The sequence below is a fragment of the Boleophthalmus pectinirostris genome, unplaced genomic scaffold (assembly GCF_026225935.1).
Source record: "Boleophthalmus pectinirostris isolate CB_2022bp ecotype Guang Dong unplaced genomic scaffold, ASM2622593v1 HiC_scaffold_18, whole genome shotgun sequence".
NCBI classification, from domain to species: domain Eukaryota; kingdom Metazoa; phylum Chordata; class Actinopteri; order Gobiiformes; family Gobiidae; genus Boleophthalmus; species Boleophthalmus pectinirostris.
The window spans coordinates 18,713,986-18,737,549 of record NW_026571133.1 but is presented as its reverse complement, the minus strand read 5'-3'; the positions used below and the strand labels follow the sequence as shown (position 1 = coordinate 18,737,549).

The window sequence follows — 23,564 nt, the reverse complement described above, 5'->3', positions numbered from 1 at the left end:
CTATCACTACCTCTGTCTATGTGAGTTAAACAACCACAGTGTCTGGGGCTAAAGTGTAGTGACCCAAATACTCAGAGGTGGGTGTGCCACATGATGAAAGAGACTCAGCAACAACAGTGAAAGGAGGCAAGGGACTCTGATGATTTTAGTCTTCTCTACACTCAAAATAATGATGACATAATATTGATACTTTGCATTGAAGTCATGTTGGTGGAGTCTACATGTGTCCTACATGTGACTGAGAGAGAGACTAACAGCAAAAACCAGCTCACCTGTTGTAATTCCAGCTAAGTCAGTACTTTCTGGTCTGATTGTGGTAAAATAAAGATCAGATTAAAGTTTAACAGAACTTCAGTCAGGGGAATGTTGATGATGTCAGCTGCAAAGTAACAGTATGCAGTAATTTAGGATCAGCTATTCATTTTCTACTTTGTCTTCTCTAGGCCAATACTCTTGATGGCTACAGATAACACATTTTCTGCTGTGGTATATACACTGTTGTTTTTCTTTAAGCTGCACTATGTTACTTTTCTGTTGGATGGTTCACCACCTGCTTGTCTTGTAGGAGATGTTATTGCTTTGCCCCGTACACTTATTTATTATTTTTTATTATTATTAGCAGTTGTTTACAGTATCGTTAATGTGAGCAACAGGTCACCTCACATTCAGATCTGACCTCTGAATAGACCTACTGGCATCACCTGCTTGTCTTCATGAGATGTATAAGTTTAAAACCCATACTGTGAATCATTTCAGGGAAAGCATAATATCTCCATGGAGACAAGCAGGTCACAACCAGAAAAGTGTCATAGTGCACCTATTTTTAATCAAGTTTTGCTGCATGTTTAGCCTTTTCAATAACTTTACCCATAAAAAGTATTCAGATCTTGTAATTTATATAGTGGCGCATAACTGATTTGAATATAAGGTTTATAAGAAAATTACATGCACTCTTGAGTTACTCTGTATATGATTAACATGTAATGTTTCCCTTATTTGTAGCTGCTGTGTCGTAGTCAATAATTGGACATGAAGTTATTTGAAATAAGTGTACTTTTCTCCATAGGTGAAATAGCAGAGTGCCCACCTGCATGCATGGCCCAAACACACAAGCACTACAATTGACTTTCTCACAGCCAGGAGCTCAGAGCACTCCAAACAGTAAAATATTAATGAGAGGGGAAAAGAAGAAGGGGACAAAATGAAAGCCTCAGACAGCAGACGGAGTGCCGGAGGGGAGTGTGCTCTTTTCAAAGTGAACCTATTCAGATCTCCAGGGAGTCCTCTTCTGCAGACCCCACTGTCAAACTCCAAAGCTTTAGATACCCAGCGCATTTCTCTGTAAAGTACACTATTTATAACGGAGGCTAATTGGACGACTAGGCCTTTGAACTCTGCGTGACTGTTTAAAGCAATCGAATAATCACTTCAAATCCTCCTCTTTGCTCCTTCCACTGATCATTGCTGTAACATTATTGAGCAAAGTAGCATATTGTGGTTAATTAAAAGATCAAGAACATTTTGAAGGTTGTTTAGAATCTGCTGTTTTTCTCTCTCCATATCTTATCTGTGATACAATAATAAGTCATAGAAAAGACTCATTTAATTCGTCTGTGACTGCTCAAAAGAAAAGGTGAAGTTTAAATGGTCCACAGCAGGAAGTAACAGGTCATGCAAGTGGGGTAAGTGCACTATATGATTGCAATGGTGAGGTTCTGCCACCTACTTTGTCTCCATGGAGATGTTATTGCTCTGCCCAGAATGTTTCACAGTATGGCATTCAACTTGTAATTGTTTTAAGGCTGAAAACATTGGAAACCTTTTACTGTGAATGGGGCTGCTTCCCCACAGACCTGACGTGCAACTTGGCCAAGTGATATTACCTGTTTGTCTCCATGGAGATAAATAGGTTACTGTCATACTGTGGAAAATTCTGAGCAATGCAATACTGTGCTGTCCATTGATCCAAAGGTTGGCAGTAAGAATCCCACTCTCTACATAAACATCCTTGGTTGAGCTCTCAGATTCACTCCTACAGATGAATGTTGTCGTTGTGTCCTTGGGCAAGAGACTTTGGACACTTACCTTGCCGCCAGTGTCTGCGTGTACTAGTTACTTGAAGAAGCCTTGAAGGTGGAAAAGCACTATTTTAAAATGTGACCATTTACCTTTGAGTCACATTAAAGCATTCTGTCCGGTTTTCAGAATCCACAGTGAATTATAGTTTCTTACCAAACAGGTTTGTATATAAGACAAGGTGAGATAATATTAAGCAAGTTGAGAGCTCTGAGCTCAGGGCAGTGAATGATACAGTACAGTTATGACAGCCCTGGAGACGTAGAGAGAGGAAGTAGGACTTAGTGTAACTGAGAGGGGAGGGAGGTGTCAGTGTGTAGACTGTAATTACATCTACAAGAGACAAAGATTAATTAGACTGAGAGAACTGAATTAATGAGGTAAGCCCACACCTCAAACGCACTTTCAGAACTTCACAGCTTCCCCGACTCCAGGCAGTGTGATTTCAGATGTAGTTCTCACTATCAGATGACACAAATGGAGAACACTTTTACTCCTTTACAGCTCATAGTACATGTACCGTAAAAAGATAGGTGTTTAAAAAGATACCCAAACTAATCTTACCTTCAAGTCTTGTAGTATCAGCAGAAAGTTTAGGGCTTAAGGTTCGTTGGCTAGATTTGGCAGTCAAAGTATGCCTAGCAACATTTTGGACTACAGTACTTTCTTTAAAATCCTGATGCTTGTGGCTAAAATCAAACTTCTTTCACTCTTATGCAAATTTGTGTAATCAGAGCTGTAGCGCTACTCCAAACCAGCCCAGAGTGATTTTGGCTGCAAATGAACTAAACAATTTTATTCCACTTTTATTTTGTTTGAGCTAAGGAGACAGCTGTACCAGAGATAAATTTGACTTGGTAGATTATGCTTTTGCAAATGATCAATGCAATATTTATGCTCCGTCACAGCCAAATTTACAGATTAAGAACTTTTGTTTACATTGTGCTAAACAAACTAAAGGTGAGTTCACACTTGTCATGGTTTGGTCTTGGTTTGAACTTGGTTTAGTAATGGACTTGTGGACAGGATTATTTAGGTCCTGAAGTCCTGTTTTAGTTCAGTTAGTTTCCAGTCCCAGTTTTAAAGTGGTCTTAATGCAAGTGAATGCACCCAACTACAAGAGTTCAGACCTCCATTGCATGCTTTCACAATTCATAGTTTTGCTTCAATCACTTGAATAGTACAGTAAGATATATAACTGGGATTTTAAGAGACATACGTCAAATTAATATGTTCAAATCTATTCAAAATGTAGAAGCCTGACCTTGGTGGGCCACTTAGTAGTTTGCTACAAATGTAAAAATTTGGTGTGACCCAGGTCAAAGGTTACTGTCTACATTATCCTGTCTACCAAATAATCTCCAAGGCAGAGGTAACAGTATATATATATATATATATATATATATATATATATATATATATATATATATATATATATATATATATATATATAAACACTGAAGGACTGTTAAGCGTCTCTCAATGGGCTGTAATGATAGCAACCACTGAAACAGCAATAGCAATCTTACGTCACCCTCTGAGGACAACTTTAAATAGAGCATTACATCCTGACAGACAGCTGGCAGCAATGTATAGTTTGTGAGACATATGGCGGGTCTAAGTCTTGCTCTGAGATGAGGGCATAGCCAACAGTGACTGGCAGCCATGACACTTCTCTGTGCCCAGGAGTATAAAGGCCCCAGGACAAATGGTTTCAGGTTTTCTGTCAGCAGTTAAGAGGGTAAAGTGGCCCTGGTTTGGCCTGATAACAAGCTCTCTGGTGGGCATCTCACTTTGTTTTTGTTCTGCATTTATACACAGAGACAAAACTTTCTCACGAGTATTTAAAACTTGTTGTCAAGGAGAAAGTGAGTAAATAGTGTCTACATGTCCCACTTAAAAATGTAAAAAAAATCCACCTTAGTACAATATACTGTATATATACTGTAGAACTAATATGAAATGATCAACTGGATTTTAAAATCATACATTTATTATCATTTGGATTTGACATATTGTTCAGTGATGATACTGGGACAGCCCGAAAGGAGCAGTACTTGACCACAGTGCAGCTCCTATGTCTGGAATACATAGAAAGATAGATTGGTAATTTATTGACTGTGAAGAAGATTCAAATACCTATGAGGTTAGTGTGCTATTGTGCATATTTGATTACCGGCAGAAAGTTACATAATTGTTGTAGCATGTAATAAAAAGTGTAAACTGTAATTTCCGTCACCCAGTTGCTGTCTACCTCAAGTCTTCAGCCCTCTTAAACTGATAAAATAATCATCACTCTTTCATGTGTGTTCAAAGTGTCATACATCGTGTGTGTTGCCATGGTAACCGAACACCTACATTTACAATTGGTCACAGGGCGCTGACGTCTAGACGGCTTAGGGCCCAGAGTAAATCAGTGCATTGATGTCACTGACAAATACAGGAGCTGCACCTGCTGTGACCGAGGCAAAGCTATAAATTGGGACACAGTTTAAAAGTCAACACCACCAAAATAGTATGCTAGGTGGTCTGTCGATATATCTGAATATTTATTTAAGTTCACAATTCAAAAATTCTGTATAGAAAAGATATTTGGTGACTTCTTTAATTACTCAGATAAAAGCTAAGAGAAACCATAATGATATATATATGATGTACAGTATAGCCTTTAACAATAACAGTAAATTAACACATATAATATTTGCCTGTATGTACTAAACTTTTCTTCAAAAATATTCTACTGATTATCTTTACTCAGGTTATTTGGAGAAAATTTTTTTAACTCACTCTCATTCAAAGTGGCTTCTAGAGTCTAGAGACAATCATCAATCATTATTTTCAAACTTGGTTGTTCTGTTCAGTTTTCACGCATTACTTTCATTACTTTTTATAGGACTACAGTTTAAACAAAATCACCATCAGTGTGGAATAAATACAAAAGCACATAGAGTTTCAAAGCCTGTGATGTTTAATTTGTCATCAATTATACATTATAAAAAATTTAGAAGTCCTGAGGGAAAAAATGTATTTTAAAATTATGGGTCTCCCTACCAACAACAATGTTTTGACTGCACTGATTTGATCGTGAAAGCACCATTTAACAAAATATCTAAGACTACATCCCTTCTGCTCCATTAGAGTATAAAGGACAGCATTAACATTATCTTTAGTGGTATACAGCCATGGAAAGGCTAGCACTTGCTGAATAATGATGGCTCATAGTGTTTCAAAGTAAGGATTTGCTAGGCTCTTAAGAGAACAATACAGGGGATTGTTATCAGCGTCAAAGTGCTCAGAGACTTGGGTTAAGAGAACATACCGTAAATAAATACAAAGTTGCAAAAGACGGTAAAAAGTGTATTTGAACAAGAAATATGTTTCAAAATGCCATCTTGTATAAAATGTTTGTTGTTAAGACAATAAAAAATGCCATACAAATATGTCCCAAAGATTTTACAATATTAAATAACCACAAATAATAATATCAAAAGTGCACATGAATTTCTATGCATGCTGGTGAAGGCCTGACCATACGTTAAGCACAACTCACATATACTTGATAATGACAAGGCTTTGATAATAACATCATTTTGTCTAAATTATCTTCTTTTCACAGTGAAGACACATCACAGTCACACATTGAACAGAACAATAAATTAGTTCTTATCCACTTCACGTTAGTGGGACCATGATAGCTTACAGATCTACAGAGATAAAATGCACTGAGGATTACCAAATGCATAAACACATTAGAAATATTGCGGAGACACGGTACTTCAGCTCAATTCTTTCATCTTTACTGCACTTGCCCTTTATTTTTTGTTCATTTTAGTGTTTTTTTTCTGAAATAAAAAAAAATTATAATAAAATTGTTCATTAAGAGGAAGCTGTAATTGCTTGGATATTTGTGTGTTCTTGGGTCTCAGCTTCCTTTCCACCATTCAAAAGATTTAATATTTTGTTTTAAATGTTCAATTGCTATGGCAACTAGGGATGGGCATTCGATGAAATTTTCTTAATTGATCGTCGGAAGAATTAACGATCGATTATCGATTAATCATTAACGTTTTTATAAATAAATAAATGAATTCAACTTTACGACATATAAACCGTAACGACTCTAGAGCCACATCAATCCGTTTTAGATTATAATGTGTTTAATTCAGTTTTGCGCAACTCTCACAGAAACGAAACTTAAAACCGCATCACTAATTTTCATAAACTCAGCGAAGATAAAACTACAGCTCCTGTGTCGCTGATGCGGTCAATTTCTGTTGGATTAAAAGACATGACTCAGTGGAATACAGGTTAGTGTGACCATATTTGCGTTTGTCAAAACCAGGACACTGTACGGGGGGAGGGAGGTGGGTCCTCGTCATCGACATTGCGCGACTCTCACCTGGTAAAGCTTTTTCCCACTGGACACTGAAACATATGTTCCTGCTTTGTTCACTGTGCACATGGACTCACACTTGTCCCGAACGCAACGGAAAGCGTGGAATTTCTTGTACAAATCATCGTTAAATACGCATTTGTGCTTCGGTACGCTGCAGACTGACCGAATGTTTGTGTCTCACTCCTTCTGAGTGCAGAGACACATGTACAGACCCCTGTTTGGTCACGCTACGCACAGCAACCTACATTCGGTTTGTCGATTAAAATTTACGTAATCGATTAAATTCTTAATGATCAATTATCGATTAATCATGCCCATCCCTAATGGCAACAGCCCTCTTTTTTAATTATTCTGCAACCCATGGAGAGTATGACAAAGACTCAGTGGAAGAGCGCAAACCCAATGGTTGCTGGTTCAATTGCTGCTCAGATGAGTGGATACTTTTGTCTTTGGCATCTTCACTCATCTTGTCTCCAGTGTCTGCGTCCACTACTGTATGAATATGTACAAATGTAAAAAAATATGTTACGTAATGTATGTATGTAACTCTGAAGTGAAGTAAAGCAAACCAACTTTTCCGCAATAATCTAGTATGAAGATTTGTAGCCCTCATCATTAATCTTTCACATTTGAGTAAACTTTAAACTTAGATGGCTCAAAACACAGACAGGTAATAAATCTGATATTTGTTGTAATTGAATAAGCACTCATCCTGGGTAAAAGAATCACCCAACCACAGTCCCATCGTTATATTTAGGCTGAAGAGAGCATCAGCACCCACTGGGACATATAGTAAACAAGTGTACGTATAAGATGGATGCCCCAAATGCTCTTATTTGAAAGATTTATAGCCCTTGAAAATTAATAGACCGAACTGTGTCTGTATGCTTTTTGTGATGGTGATGCATTGCGAGTGTTTTGATTAGACTGAAGGAGTGACTTTCTGTAGAACATACAAAATGCCAATGTTGTCGATGGTGACGAAGGTGGAGAAGTCCAGAGACACATGAATCTTCTTCAGACCAAGTCCTTTTGGGTAGAAAGTCTGTAGAGCCTCTCCTCTCTTCACATCCCACCACTGAAAAATACAACAAAAATATAAAAATCCAGAAACCCAAATCTGAAATAGCAAACAACTACTTAGTCTTTAATTAAAGAATGATTATTACTACTTTAAAAACATAACAATTCATATTATACATGTGATAGAGGATGAAGATGCGCTACGTAACTTTTCTGGTGAGTGGCCATTTAGTCATCTGCTTTTGTCTATGAAGATGTTATTGTTTTGCCTGGAATGTTTCAAAGCATTCTGTATAACATGTATGTCTGGCAATAATCTAAATTTTAATGTTTTTAATTTGGCCTGCTTTTATCACTTGCTTGTCTGTATGGAGATGGACACGTTTAATGTCATACTATGGAACAGATAAGTTACACAGTGCACCTGCATAGAAAGACATTTGATGAAGCTCTACTGTAAAAGGATGTATGCCATAACTTCTCCATACATTCTATTCAATACACTATTAATCTTTAGTAATATTTCACTGCACTGGTCTCACGCCATCAATAGTGTATGCAACAGGTAAAAACACTCAAATAAATCTGATATAAATCAGTGTGTGCTTGGCTTTCTCAGAATCAGCCTTGACAAAATAGAGAAGTAGAGATTTATACACTGCATGAAAACACATCATAAATTTAATAGACTAATAGAACTGCATTCACACAGTCAATAGAACCACATAAACACATCTCAGTTATCCTCATACGAGCCACAGCATCTGCACACTGAGCTTATTTAATCTCGGTTTAAAGATGCCATTTCCCATTGAGGCTCCATGATTCATCAAAGGCTCAATCAATCATTTATGGCCATGGCTGCATCTGTTGTATGGCTTGTAAACATTTGGCAATAATACTGATGATGTCTAACTGATTATGAATATGTATGCTTGTGTTTTTAAATAAAAGTATCATAACCAAATCACTATAAAATGTAAAGTCGCACATTACAAAAGCTCAAAATTTGTTCATTTTAGTTGCAAAAGTAGTAGGGTGTCATGTTTGATAGTTTTTTGTTGTATGATGTTTATGTACATCTGCAACTACCACAGACACTTACTGCAGCAAATGACAATATAAAAAGTTTTAATCAAATTAATCAATCAAAACAGGTCACTTCTGTCTGTTAGACTGTCACAATATGACAAAACTACTGTAAAATACTCGTAATATTCACACTATCTAATAGACTGCCAATTATGAAATACACATGACATTTGTCACTTAAACAACGTATATAAGAAAAATAATGAATACTGTAATAAATAACATGTTACATTATGTTGAAAGGTCACTTCATTTATTGTTCTCAGCTTATATTTCTTTTCTGTTGACGGACCAGAAGGACACCAGGACTGCACACACAGCTGCAGAGCAGGTCTTTCCCGCTGTGCAGCTCTAAACGTCAGCTATGAGGTGAGCAGTTATTTCTACAGTTACCGGTATGTTTCTCTCAGGTTAGACCTGTTAACAGAGTTCAGGAAAATGTCCAGTGTCAGGCAGGCCATGGCTGTGCTGACCTGTGCCACTGTGCAAAGACAACCACCTCATCAGTGTGTGAAGACTGCATGGGACTCTGACCTTTGATCCAACAGGGCAGCGACAACACAAGAGCGTATGACCGGTTGATATTAAATATACATTAGACAGAAAAGAGCAGTACACCAATCTATATTTATTACTTTATAATGATGCAATATAAAAGGTGATTTGTGAGCCCCAAAGCTGAACATGACTGACGGAGATGACACAAGTTCAACACATCATGTCTTTACAGCCTTTCCACAGGCCCATAAAAGATACAAATTGTTTTAACACAGTGTGCAACCAGAGAACAATATTGTGAACCTGAATGAATTGATCATTTTCTTTTAAAATACAAACCCACAAATATGCATCATCTTACTCTCAAATTCTCTTCTTTGTTTTGGCTGGAATGTTCCACAAAATGGCATAACAAACTTAGCAATCTCCGTGGATACAACAGGTGACTCAATCAAACCAAGTATTTTTGTAATTGAATAAATGAAAAATACATACATTTATACAATATTGTGGAACATTTTAGGCAAAGCAAGAACATATTCATGAGACTCTACCAGAAAACACACATAGCGCACAGCTTTCAGTTTCCTTCACTGGTAGCAAGGACAGTTTTCTAATTCATTTATAACATTCAACATTCAGTAGACCTGAAATTCTCCTATAAAATGCTTCAAGGTTACACAAAAGAACTCTAATGTCCTTTCAATAAATGAAACAACCTCCACAGACAAAGATAACCCTATATCTGTCGAAATGATTTTGAGCTTGATAACACATGGTATCCGTAGTGAGTGCACTCTCTGTTGAAAAGGCATCGTTTTGTTCACTGATGGGAAGTAGCTGAGTAATAAAGATAAAGCTGGGATCAATGCTAATGGTGCAAGCCTGAGAGCTGATCACAACTGCCCTCTAATAATGTGCTGAATTTAGCAAGCAAAGATGGCCACCAACTGTCAAAAACAATGACAGCTCAAACAAAGACATCATTTTGGATTTATGTACATATTAACAGTGTGATAGCAGCAGGGAGAAGCATAGAATTACACCACTTAAAGCTGCATTGTGGAATATTCTAAACAAAGCAATAACATCTACAGGAAGACAAGAAGATGATGGACCCTCCACCAGAAAAGTTGCACAATGCTCTCTTAATCTTGGAATAAACCAAATGATTCAAATGAATAGGAAATAATAGTGAGTTATCCAGTTGGTAACAATAGTAAGAAGAAATCCTGGGATGATTGGGCAAAATTTTGAAAAAATAATGTTTGCTTCAACGTGAACGCAAGACTTAGTATGGGGAAATGTTGAAACTTGTAGTACAGTGACTAGACTACACATGCATATTTATGAGACAAAGGTAAAAATACAGAAAACAATGGAAGGTTGACAAAAGGTACAAGAGAGAAGACTAGATTTCAGAAAAAAGCACCCACAGATTAAAAGATGCTGTAAATTGGAAAAACACATTCATCATAACAATAGTGACACAGGACAAAGCTTGTTCCATATGGGGCTGTCAGATCCTATGGGAAAAACCGCAGCAAGTTTAAGGGTAGATATAACTTCAGAGCAGATGGCTGATGTCCTAAATCTTTAAGAAGCAATAATACTTCCTAAATATAATGCAGACTTGGACAATACTCCTGAGAGTTTCTAGGGCGCTGAGCTGTCTCAGCCTTGTTCTGTGCAGAGAAGGCTGAAATTAACCAGAGAGACAGTTACAAAATTGGTTTTCTACAAAGTTGAGCAGCACATTGTATGAATAATAATGCACCAATGACAGAAGTGTAAATGTACTGAACCACAAAACACACTCATATTAGCTAATGCTCTGATGTGTGGAGCTGGTAGATACCAATCTAAAATTCATAATGCTTATTAAAATGATGCTGGATTTTACTGTTTAAGAAACTACTATGTGTTAGAATATAAAGGAGCTGAATAATGAGATTGGGACGTTTGAGTTTCTTCTAATACAAAGCAAGTGAAGACTAAGGCTATTATTGAGTACGCAGTTCTTTGGAAAAAAGTTTTCTTTTAACTTTCCCTTTGGCATGGTAAATTATCCTCTTTTTGTACTATACATTTTTTAATTGATATGGAGCAGGGGTGTCAAACATATGGCCCGGGGGCCAGATCCGGCCCTCCAAGACCTCGGCTGATTTTCTACTAAAATATTTTAATTATATTTTCTATTAAAATATAACATAGCAGCGTCTCCAGCGCCTCTGTGAATGGCCGCCTCCCACCAGAGCAGCACAAATGAAGACGTGCCTCTTTTCAAATGCTCTTAAAGAACGATCTTTTTGACTGTTGATCGTGGCACCCTCATCAGCAAAATGTCAAAAAATGAGGAAAGTGGATGCCGAGTGCAGGATTTTCCAAGAAAAATTGACTTATTCCTATTTGCATACAAGTTAATGTTAAAACATTGTGTTGAAATTGCATTTTTCTTAAAGTTTCAGGTTGTTCATAATACTATAATATTTTGTAAAAGAAAGAGTTCATTAATTAAAAGAAGATTTCTGTAATAGATTTGCGTTTCTCTGCACAAATATTTGAACTTATTGCTATTTTTGGGGTTTATATGCGATGAGTTTTCTGATTTGATCTGATTCTGAGCCCCTTTGGGATCAAAGTAGGTTGGATACGGCCCCCAGACCAAAATGAGTTTGACATCCCTGATTTGGAGTAACTGTTCTACTGATACAATAATGCAACATTCTTAATTCAGGCTTGGTGCAGAAGTGGAATGCATCACTTAAAAACTCATCTTCTATCTGACAAGGCATACAAAATCCTTAACTTTCATGTGCATTGATTGTACCCTTAATGACAGAATCTTCCCCATATAGGGTTGGGACTGACAGAAGACAACAGTGTCTGGTAAGTGATATACACACAACTACATTTCTTTACCGCTATCAAATAATGAAAATGCTTCTTTTATTTTATGACACTGTATTGCCCTAAATCAACAGACAAATGGATTCTATAGCTATAAATAAATGTGCTTTGTTGATAAGAAGAAAGACACAAATCCTTATCTTATAAAGCCACAACACGCTGTACGCTCAGATAAGCGTCTTAAACTGTCACACTCCCATACAGCAGGGGTCAGCACCACACAGGGTGGACACGGTGAGTGACTTAATTAATAGAAACACAGCATATTACCAAGCAAGACCTCACAGTTAGCCCTAGATAAATAGGTATGCTAATTCAAGTTATGTACAGAAAAGCTAACAGCTCTTATGCGACAGCTCCCAGTGAGGGCCAGGCCAGTGCTGAGGTGTAAGACGCCTCAATTCACTGTAATTAATCTTCCTCTAAACATAAATAGTTCTGATGTGGAGCCAGTGGGGAATAGGTAGAGTCTTGTTTTTCCTGGATATATAAAAAACAAAAAAAAAACAAGAATTTACGCTTCAGAGGCACAAAACAATAGAGGAGAAACTAAAAGGGGCAGAGATACCAGCTGGAGTTGAAAGATGATTTTGTAGAGCTACTTTTGTGTTTCAATAACAAGATTTGTGTGAGCAGGCCAGACTCCTGTAGGGAGAGAGCCACTGTGATAGCCATCTTTATTATTTATACCAGCTTTGGTCCCCTGAAATATTAATACCTGAGTGATTCACTTCCATCCATCCATAGCTTTAGGTTTTCTATACAACAGATGACCAGTGAGTGAAAAAAAAGGGTTACTGGGGACATTCTTTTTTTCTGTTATACCACATGTAGCAATATAAGAAAACATATTTTTAAAGTGCACCAACCAAGGTGGAGTGTTCTCTGTCTGCTTGTGTGCATTCTTACTGTGAGTGGACTCACAATAAGAATGCACACTCTTGGCCTGGTGGTATCGCCTCCTTGTCTCTATTGAGATAGGTAAGTATAATATCATACAGTGGAATTTTAGATGCCCTCCACTGTCCACCGGAAAAGCTACATAGTGCGTCTTTATGGTTTGAGAAATAAAGTGGGATATTTAAAAAAAAAAAAAGCCCCACTGCTCGCTGATGTTAAATATTTCCAAAGGTATAAAGCATTTTCTATTTCAAGTGAGCAAAGTTAAGTCACATCCTGAGATTTCGTACAAAAGGCAAATAGTCTCAATGACAATTAACTGGTTTAATGATCTGCACACAGGACGCAAAGTCAGACAGAGCTGTATAAATATTTCACCAGCAGCTTGTGTTTATATCTCACTCTCACATCAACAGCACAGAAACCAGGCCAAACTCAAATGTAACTCTTTGTAACTTCTAAAAACTATTACTCATCTAACTGTATGCCATATTAGAAACATTTTAAAGTCAATAGAAAATAGATAAAAATACAAAATAGTTTCTATTGAAAAAACACCATTGCTTCTTGGATCTAGTGATTTTATGTAGTCGATATTTTTAGATGTTGAGCTGCTTCTCGACTAGAGCAGCGCTGCGGGGTGCTTACTTCTGAGCCAGTGTGATCAAAATGAGGCACAGAATTAAAACAGAGCCTCAACACAACTTTAACTGAAGCAGCTGCATCTTCCTGCTAAATACAAAACATATTTCCAACATTGGATTGGTTCTTAAGGAGTAGTAAAAATGTGGGTGACAGTGGGTCTAAGTAAAATTATGGCTACAAGCTAGCTTTAAAAATCATGATTGGTGAAACTTTAACATTAGCATGTAACTAAAGCCACATGAGAGTTCATACTTCACTTAGTACAGTATTCGTTTAGGCAGTCCTGAAATGTAGTATTTATTATTTATCATAGAGGTGGGCAATGCATGTAGTTAGTATTTTTAATACATGGAATTAAGAGGTCCCTAAAGCAATGTGTAGCTCCTAAGAGTCCATACTTCACTTTGTTAAAAGGGCCTATGTTTGAGTAAAAAGCTGCATTAAACAGAACTGCTGAATCATAATATGACTATATCAGCAAAAAAGCCTATTGTTACAGGAATTTTTACCATCCCGCCTGATTTCCCTTTAATAATGTTTGTCACAGAAATAACAATATAAAAGCACTGAAGGGTGAAAATGGCCACTGCTCTAAGTCCCCAGTGAGGCAGAATGTCACTGTGGGACTGAGACATTCAGTCAAACAATGACAGTTTTACAGAAGGGCTCAAATGTCTCAAAAGGATTATTTCAAACCACACAGGCCCAAATAGAAGCTCAGGAACAATCCAGCAAGTACAGTATATAGATAAAAAATAAATACATAAAAATATATATAAATATAAGTAAAATATATTTAAAAAGCAAGATTCTGTTCACAGTACACAATGTAATAGCTCCAGGAGCACTGACATTTGAGAAAAGACTGAAATATACACTGCTAAACTAATACAGTAATATTTTACAATACAATAATCTTGTACAGTTTATTTAAATTTGTAAAAGCGTAAACTACAGGTACAGCAAAATTTCTGTGTAAAAAGACAGGATATTTTGAGATCTTATATGAATAAATGCAACCTTTGTGAGTGGACTGTGCTAAAGTTGCAATTTTGATTCATTATGATACAGTACGGAGAGCTAATATGTAGCCTATTTCTTTCCAGTTTTGTGTGACAATTTCAAAAGCAGATTATAAATATTTTGTCTCTGTATTCTCTCTCTAATAAAATAAGTCTAATTCTGTCACAAAATGACCTTGACGATCAGGCGTAGAAGCAGACAAAGGCAAAACAGCCCTCAAACCTTGGGATGGAGTGATGCGCAGCCTTGAGAGAGATCACTGCCAGAGAGGGAAAATGGACACACATTTACTCAGTAAATCTCATTACACTGGTCCTGACTGCCTTATATCATCCACCCACAGAGACAAGGCAGCCTCCATTTCATATTGTCCTTTACTCTCATTCCCAGAGCTTTGTTTCTTAATCTTCTCTGTCCATCAAGTGTCTCTAGGGAGGTCATGGTAACCTTCACTTCTTCTATAGGTCTCTGAAAGCTCTTAGAGATTATGATTTTGGCTTTTTATCATATTTGGCTAACAAATCAGCAATAGAAAGGTAAGATTCTGTAGGCAAGGAACAGGAAAGGAACTAATCATTAAATATGTTACAATTCAATACATTTTGAAGTTACCAGTGCCACTCTTTTCTTACTGAAACTGAATCAATGAACTATAAAAGCCAATACACCATTAACCCTGTATGCACAGTGGTCAGTTATATGGTCACCTTTACAAGTCAGAACTTGTAAAAATGGCCATAGGCATAGAATGTTATTTTGTTTAGTACTTTTTTAGCACTCAATGTAGGCCTGTCACAATAAGACAATAGTGTTATCCACTGTGTTACTTTTCTGGTGATGGGGATATTAGTGCATTGCCTAGAATGTTCCACAGTATGGCATTTCATTTTCTATTATGGAGACCAGCAGAGAGCACAGGGTCATGTTACAGAGAGGTGTAGAGAGGTGACCCCACTTGCAGTAAGAGGTCACGTTTTGCCCCAGTGTTTGCAATGAAAGCACCTGTAATTAAATCATGCAAGATAGGCAAGTAAAAGGGAAATTTTTAAATGGAAGGTTCCAGGCAAAGCAATAACATCTGCACGGACACATACAGGTGCATCCATCAGAAAAGTTACATAGTGCACCTTTACTTTTCTGATCTATGTTATCATGTTTCTTCACCACAAAAATACCTGGAGTTGTGTTTTGTTTCATTCACACATGTTTAACACACAAACTCTGCATATGTTTGTGGAGTGGATAAAACCGTTGACATGCGCTAGCCTAGCACCAGTGACCTCTGAAAATACAAGGACTGGACAAAATATTTTAAAAAGTGTCTCCAGACATCTCCAAAATTCTGGTTAACTAGGAAATGAGGTCCTAGGTCCAAAATTCCTAACTGTCCCTTTAAGTATTGTGACATATAGGCATGCAATTCTTAAACAGATGCTGCCTTCAGGAGTGGGTGCACAGTTTCGGCATCAGATCAGTGAAATGGACAGATATAAATATGACAGAGTGTGAATATAACAAATGCAGGTGTGAAAGGCAGCCAGTAGGGAGCTGGAGGAGTGGGTCTGGAGGGAGCTCTCACACACAGAGGTGAGATAAGGTGAAATTGTGTTTCTCTCTTTGTCGTTCATCATGGTTCACCTGGTAACGGGTACGTGACATAAGAGGTAGCAGGGGAGGAGGGTCTTCTACAACAACCCCAACCTTCTAAGAGTGCTAAATATGTGCTACCCAGGCAAAACAGACCTACCCACTGGCACGTCTGATTTAGAAATGCTTTTACACTGAATCCTAATGAGGCCTGTCATATCGATAATTGCTATACCAATTTATTGTTCAATATATGAAAGCTGGGGCTCAATATTCATTGTATGTTTCTTTACAGTAGTAGGGAGATTTTAGCCATTTTTATGTAATGCAATAAGATTTGAGCTATAGAGGGTCAAAGAAATAACATCTTTGGCTAAGTTTTGGTTCACTCTGCTATTTATTTGTTGCAGCTCAGGCCTTTTAATGATACAATAGGTTTGATGAAAAGTAGATTTACTGGGATTATCCTGCTTTGTCTCAGTGGCATAAAGTAGTTAAAATGTTTTCATTCATCACTGCATTTCTCTGTACTACTATATTGTGCTTCAGAATACATTATTGTGGCAGGTCTAATCCTTATGCACAATGTTATGCTTTCTCAACCATGTGGACAAGTCTCAAACTGTTGTCTCAATCTTGTGCCTTAGTGTTGGTCTTAAATAACTTTCGATTTTGTGTCAAGCTACCATCAGTGGTCACATGACAGCACAAGTAAAAATGTTAAAAGAGAAACCAATTTCATCTAAGCTGGGTTTGTGTGTTATTATAGACGCCTGCACTGATAAACAAGTATATGATTGTCACTGTCAACATTACACTCTAGTAAAAAATAAAATAAAATTATATATATATATATATATATATAGATATATAGATAGATAGATAGATAGATAGATAGATAGATAGATAGATAGATAGATAGATAGATAGATAGATAGATAGATAGATAGATAGATAGATAGATAGATAGATAGATAGATAGATAGATAGATAGATAGAGAGATAGAGAGAGAGAGAGAGAGAGAGAGAGAGAGAGAGAGAGAGAAAGAAAGAGAGAGAGAAATGTTATGAGGTATGTATTTATGAACTGAATCTTTAATGCAATGATTTAATCAGAATCTGATATTTTCTGCAAACATTATGTATTATTCATTTCCATTACGATGGCTTAGATTTGGGGACCTTATCGGGAAGTTGTCATCTTTTTCCACTTTCTTAAATAATACGTTAAAAATTAACTCAGCGTGCATGCCTATCCAGAGGGAAACATTTTTCACTGTGATGAGATGGCAAGAGATTCTAGCGGCTGACAGCTGGATCAGTTAAGAGGAAAAAGGCCTGAGGGGTTCAAAAATATTGACTTAGATTAAATAGATATCAGCTTGACTTCAGTTGACGTTATATGATTTTTGAGTATGTGTATTTTGAACCCATGGGTTACGATATGGGAAAACTTGTGTGCTTTCTGTTATACTGATTACTGATCCTACCTGTATCACCATGAAATAGATAACAAAATAACCTTTTGACCTTTGCCTCCTGTTTTCAACCCATACAAAATGCAGGTCTTGTCATCATCACTACAGTATGACAAGTGGATGGCGATTATAGAGTGAATGAATAATGAACCGTTAAGTAAGCACTTGGGTGTCTTGATAGGTGCTATATAAATCTAATGCATTATTATTAGAATTACCATGTAGTGTAAAGCCCTTCATATAATGATTAAATGAGAAAATATACAGTACACACATACATAATTCTGTGACGCCTTTACACATCAATTAGAAAAGAAGACTGGGGAGTTTTAAGATAAATTAAACACTGCACAGGTACAGTATTTATACGCAACATGAGACTAGAATCCTGCTGCTTTTAATTATGCTCACACCATTCATTTCAACATATGGGGGAAGGGTGAGAGGTGATAAACCTAGTGACAAGGGATGAGAATCACTCCTACAGAGACTGAACTCTCCAGCAGAAGAAAATGAAGAGAGAACAGAGCACTACATGGTACTGGAATTCATGTTTTCAGCCTACCTCATCTACTGATAACTAAATAGCCGACCCAGTATACTGGAGTTTATTTAGTTTATTACCATGTATCATGATACCATAAAGGTCACTTGTTTGTCAGAATGGGTAAATACACTTTTTTGTATGGTTTTGTGTGAGGTAGGGAACATAAACTGTGTTTATCATTTATTTATTTTTTTTCTTTTCTTATTATAAACACATATAAACAATAATTATTCACTAGTTTTGTAATTAATTTAAGAATCACTTAAAATAGAGGAAGAGTAATAGCATAGATAGACAGAAATTTTAATTTTCTTCCATAATCCAACTGTGTACATTTTGCACAATCCCATTGATCCGACATCATGACGTCTGGCTTTGTCACCAGCTGAGGAAGAATAAAAATAAGCACAAATCCTTTTGAGAGTCTTTTCTTTGAGGATGATTGACAGAAATATAATGACAATCAAGCTGTTGTTTTCCAGGGTAATGAGTAGACTGAGCATGTCTACATTACTATTTTACCGTATTGTATAAGGGTTACAGGCTAATAATGCAAAAAGATATAACTTTTGTCATTATCCCTATAACAATAATCACACTATGTTTTAAGCACCAAGATTGTGATAAAATGTGCCTGGAAATGTTGAGGTTGTGCAGTAATATCACCAGACCCATGTTTGGGAGATTACTTCTGTTCATTTTAATTTTAATCTGTTCTTTTTTTTTGGAATTTTCAATAATTTTATTCATAAACAATACTACTAGATATTTTAATTTAGCAATTTTTTTTTTTTTGGTATATCTCCCTCCACCTATATATTATTTGAACAATTCCTTTTACAGTTATGTTGTCAGAGAATTAATTAACAAGTATTGCTCAAGGTCTAACTAAGTTTTATTTCAGTACATTTCCTGATTCAACCCTGAGACAGACCTTTTCTATAAAGAGACAGTTAGATTATCATCATTGTCCCTGTCATGAAAGGCATACTCTCTCTGTAATTACTATGACTGTCAGGATGGCCTCTCAAAGCTGACCAGCCCACACCGCAGACCATTCATCAATCAAACTTTGAGACACAAGGGCTTCAGCTTTCAGACATTATAATCTATCACTGCTTGTCACATCCACCATCAACATGACTCAGGAGAGGACAGTAAAGGAGAATCAACTGTCCTAATGGAGTGATCTGCACAGCCAAAATAATTAGCAGTGTCATAATAGAGGCACAGCTGATTAACTAATTATTAAGGCTATTAGTCATGCAGTAATTTTTGTTAAATTATGGCACACAGGCTCAAATTACATACATCTATGGGACAATATCTTCTAAATTTGGCTAAATCGTCCTTCTTATGAAAAGTACAATTTCCAATGTCCAATGTCCTATGTGACATTCAGAAGTGTAGATGTATATTAGTGTAGATGTATGTTTAGAAATAGGAGGGTGTTATTTAAAACATGAATAATTATCGTATATGGGCAATTAGCATGGCAATAGTACAATTTTAAAAATTGATTTCTGTAATTCTAGAACTTCTATCTCCTTCAGCATCTCCATATTATTGTCATAATTGTAATTCCATTTTTAATGGGTATCTAAATTTGCTAGTAGTTTGAGTATTAATTGGTATCTGAGTATTGATTTTTTCAGAATCTTATGGGCATCATGAAATATGATTTGCAAGATAAAAAAGTTGGATGCATTGATAGTGAAACAGAATGTGCACAGAGCACACTACTTCTAACCTTTACAATTACTATTTATCAAACAATTGGCAACCTACTTTCAAACAACTTATATGAACAGCAAAAATAATAAAAATATGTGGTTGATGCAGGGGAGTAAACTCCAAAACACTGTATGGTCAATGTTTCACAGAAGCCCTGGTGTGGAGTGACTGAGGCAAGATATAAATGAAAGAACTGTGACCAGGCACACACAACAAACACCCACACACAACACTGGAGTAATCTGAGATATAAATGTCCATCGATCAGCACTGCTTTTTCAAGTGGATTACATCACTGTAGCTGAACAGCCAATCAGAGCTTTGGTAAGACTGCCCTTGGTATGACCTCATGTCCAGCGAAAATAAATGCCATAAACTACACAAACACATATCACATTTGTGGAAACCAATGATATCAACGAGACAAAGAGTATCTGGTGCTGCGATTTTAGATACGGTGCAGACGTGGGTCTATAGTGTGTAGGTAAGACTGCACAATATGTGAGACAGAGAGAAAAAAACGATCTGACCACTCAGCCAACTACAGAATAGAATTATTAGGTCCCAGACAATCTAACCTGCTTCCTTTTCCAAAGCAGCTTCCCAGGCTACACTAGTGCCTTTGTGTTACACCTCACCCTCTCATTAATGCCATTGATACAATACAATTAATTAACAAAGCTCAATGATTTAAAAAATAAAACTGCCTTGTTCCTCTCTGCTAGTAAAACTGTGGTGTTCGTCTAAAGCCATACCTTGATGTATCCTCCAGTTGAAACGAGGAGAGAGTCGTCTGGTGAGAAGTGCAGATCGGTCACCCAGCCGCCATGAAGCGAGTCTATACCATCTTTTCCTTCTCGTGAGCAAATCTTCAGCAGAGAGCCATCTGTCACACTCCAGAGCTGTGACAAATAAAACACTAGTGTATTATGTAACATCAATCCTGATAAAATAACATTAATACAAAACATACCTGTGTGTAATGTGCAATAGGCATCCATTTTTGGAGCTAGAGCCCATTTAAATATAGTCAAGCTTTAACATATAGTAATTATAGAATATGGTAATAAATTATAACATCTTTATATCGCATAAACACAGCTTCTTTGGTGGTTATGCAATTCAGTTGTTAATATGCCATTTTATTTGACAATGACCCATAACTTTTTTTGCTATCTTTGGCATTGAGATCCTTTATTTTAAATGAGTCACATTTGTTTCCATAGAAACAGAGGTGAGATTTCATTGTGGTTTATGTAATTGCATTTGATGGATTGAGTCATTGCTGGATAATGGAGGAGTTCTGCTCGGAGGCCACCAGAGGGCATTAACCCCTTGCTGAAAGATTGTGCTTGTCATTTCTGCTGCTGATATTTGCCCCTCTCACATCTTAACATTCAGAGTTCACTAGCTAAAATAATCCTTATTACAGAAACTCGCTGAAACTCACTCTTATCTCTCCATTGTCGTCTCCTGTAGCAATGCATCGGCCATCCCATGAGAATCTGCAGCTCCTAACGCACTCGGAGTGACCCTTCAGAGTGTGGACACAGCCCCAGGTTTCACAGCACCACACCTGGGGGATTCAGAAATTACAGAAACTTAAAAGATCACAAAAAACAGAAATGTGTGTGCATACAAATATGAATATCTCACGTTGTTTATATTTTTCAAATGCAACTTTAATTGAAGAAGTTTTGTGTACATGTAGATTATCCACTGTCATTCACTCTTCAATAAAAATAAAAACACATATAAAACAAAAGCTCATAAGGGGGCCCCAAATTGAGTGCAGAACTAAGTCCATACTGTGCCCTGATGATTTGGAAATGAATAAAAAGAAGAAAAGGCTTTTTTGTTTGCTCATTCTCAATATCAGATATACCTGTATGTACCAATGCCATGCTAAGTCTGGATGGCAAAATCCATTTTCCTGTCTCTACACATGCAATCCACTACTCAAGTCAGTTTGGCAGCCATTTCAGAGGATATTCTCCACAGTAGCCTTACTAATGTCCAACTTCCCTAATAAATCTGTTGAGGATTTTGCTATTCATGTCTCTAATGTTGGACAGCGACCAGCCATCCAAGGACAAAACCAGGACAAAAACTATTTAAATGGATTACTACTTCTTCATCCCTAGCATAGTACCCAATTACTGATACTACATATATAAGGAGAATAAATTTAAAAACACTTTTAAAGTTCAGTGACTCAAAGTCAGGTCAAAGTCAAGGCCAGCTCCATTAATGACAGAGGGTGAGAAGGCTGTGGAGAGGCCAGTGAGGAATGAGGGGCGTGGGCATAGGCAAACAGACAGACCTGCAGGTAACACAGCAGGTCTAGAGCTTCGGCTGCATGCTAATCTTACAAAGTTTCATATGTTTCAAGTGCAGCAGATTTATAGTGTATTTGTATTTCACCTTGACAGTCTTGTCTGCAGAGGTGGTAGTGAACAGGGATCCATCTGGGGACATGTGGCAGGACAGAATGGCTCCTCTGTGAGCCTCTATGTCTTGTAGCCTTTGTCCACTCTCCATGTCCCATACCTTTAGCACAAACCAGATATAGAGCTTAGGGTCTTCAACCACAAAATTATCAACATCAAATATTTGACAGGAAGTACCTTGACCGTGCCATCAAAAGACCAGGACAACAACCTTGAGGGAGAGTTGGAGAGCACTGAGAAACCTCTGACTTGCTCCTTATGGCCCTGTAGTACTTTACACTCCCCTGACTGCCAGTGCCACATCTGCAGAAAAGCAAAAACACATTTTTCTACACTTTGTACCAGCCACATACACTATGTAGTTCTAAATGTGATTCATTGTATTAAGAAATCTTACTTGTTTATGTAATACAGATTAATTTTTTATGGTGAAAATAACGGTAATGTGATATAATATATTATATATATGGCAGTAATATTGCCATTTTGTGATATTGATACAGCTCATTGTGAAGTGTAGCATTGATTCTTTCTTCTTCTTTGCACGTATGCATGCATGAAAAAAAAGAAAAAGCTGTGAGCTGTCTGAATTTAGAATGAGGAGCTGAAATGTGCTGCAGTGGACATGTCTGTGAACAGTAAAAAGACAGGGGGGGTGTGATCAACAGAGCATGAAGAGTGGAGGGTGCAGGGCACAAAACAGACAGTACATGAACTCACAGTGGGCACTGCACGAGGCAAGTGATGAGGAGGAAAGCTAACAAAGGAAGCTCAGAGTAACAGGTGAGGAACAATAAAGGTTGGACACACTGAATGGATAAGCAGTTTGGCAGAGCAAGCAGTTTTGTCAAGGTGAGTAATAGGAAGGAAAAGGGTAATCAATAGCAGAGAGAAATGTGAAGCCGACATGTGGAGAAATGGTTAAAACTGTGCATTAGTTTTACTGTTGGTTTGAGTGATTAATGACCCAAGACAAGCTCTAATGTACAGCAGAATGGAAGGGAATGGCTGCAGAGAGAAATAAAAGTAAAAGAGCAGGAGTAACCCACACGGATAGTGGTGTCCTCAGAGGATGTGATGAGCTTTTGGCCATTCTGGATGAACTGGCAGTGAAACACTGACTTTGTATGGCCCTGTAGAGAAGCCAATAGCTTTCCAGAGGGGACATCTAACACCTAAGGGAAATAAACAGTTAGTGTTGTCCG

At 37.1% G+C, this 23,564-nt stretch overlaps 1 protein-coding gene across 1 annotated transcript; it reads right to left on the bottom strand.

Moving 5' to 3' along the window:
• Positions 1-5,021: 5,021 nt before the first annotated feature.
• apaf1 (apoptotic peptidase activating factor 1) lies at positions 5,022-23,564 on the bottom strand. Its single transcript, XM_055153444.1, has 6 exons — positions 23,409-23,564; positions 22,537-22,662; positions 22,334-22,459; positions 21,360-21,485; positions 20,665-20,811; positions 5,022-7,550 (listed from the first exon to the last, which is right to left on the bottom strand). The coding sequence occupies exons 2-6, from the start codon at positions 22,660-22,662 to the stop codon at positions 7,395-7,397; spliced, it is 681 nt and encodes a 226-aa protein (XP_055009419.1). The 5' UTR covers positions 23,409-23,564; the 3' UTR covers positions 5,022-7,394.

Bases quoted from the DNA above. Each gene is read 5' to 3' on its own strand.
- apaf1 (XM_055153444.1), bottom strand. From the start codon at position 22,662: ATGTGGCACTGGCAGTCAGGGGAGTGTAAAGTACTACAGGGCCATAAG. The intron at 22,460-22,536 runs GTACTTCCTGTC...TTTGTGCTAAAG, and splicing joins CTTTTGATGGCACGGTCAAG to GTATGGGACATGGAGAGTGG. The intron at 7,551-20,664 runs GTATGGCTTTAG...TGTATTTTTCAG, and splicing joins CAACTGGAGGATACATCAAG to TGGTGGGATGTGAAGAGAGG.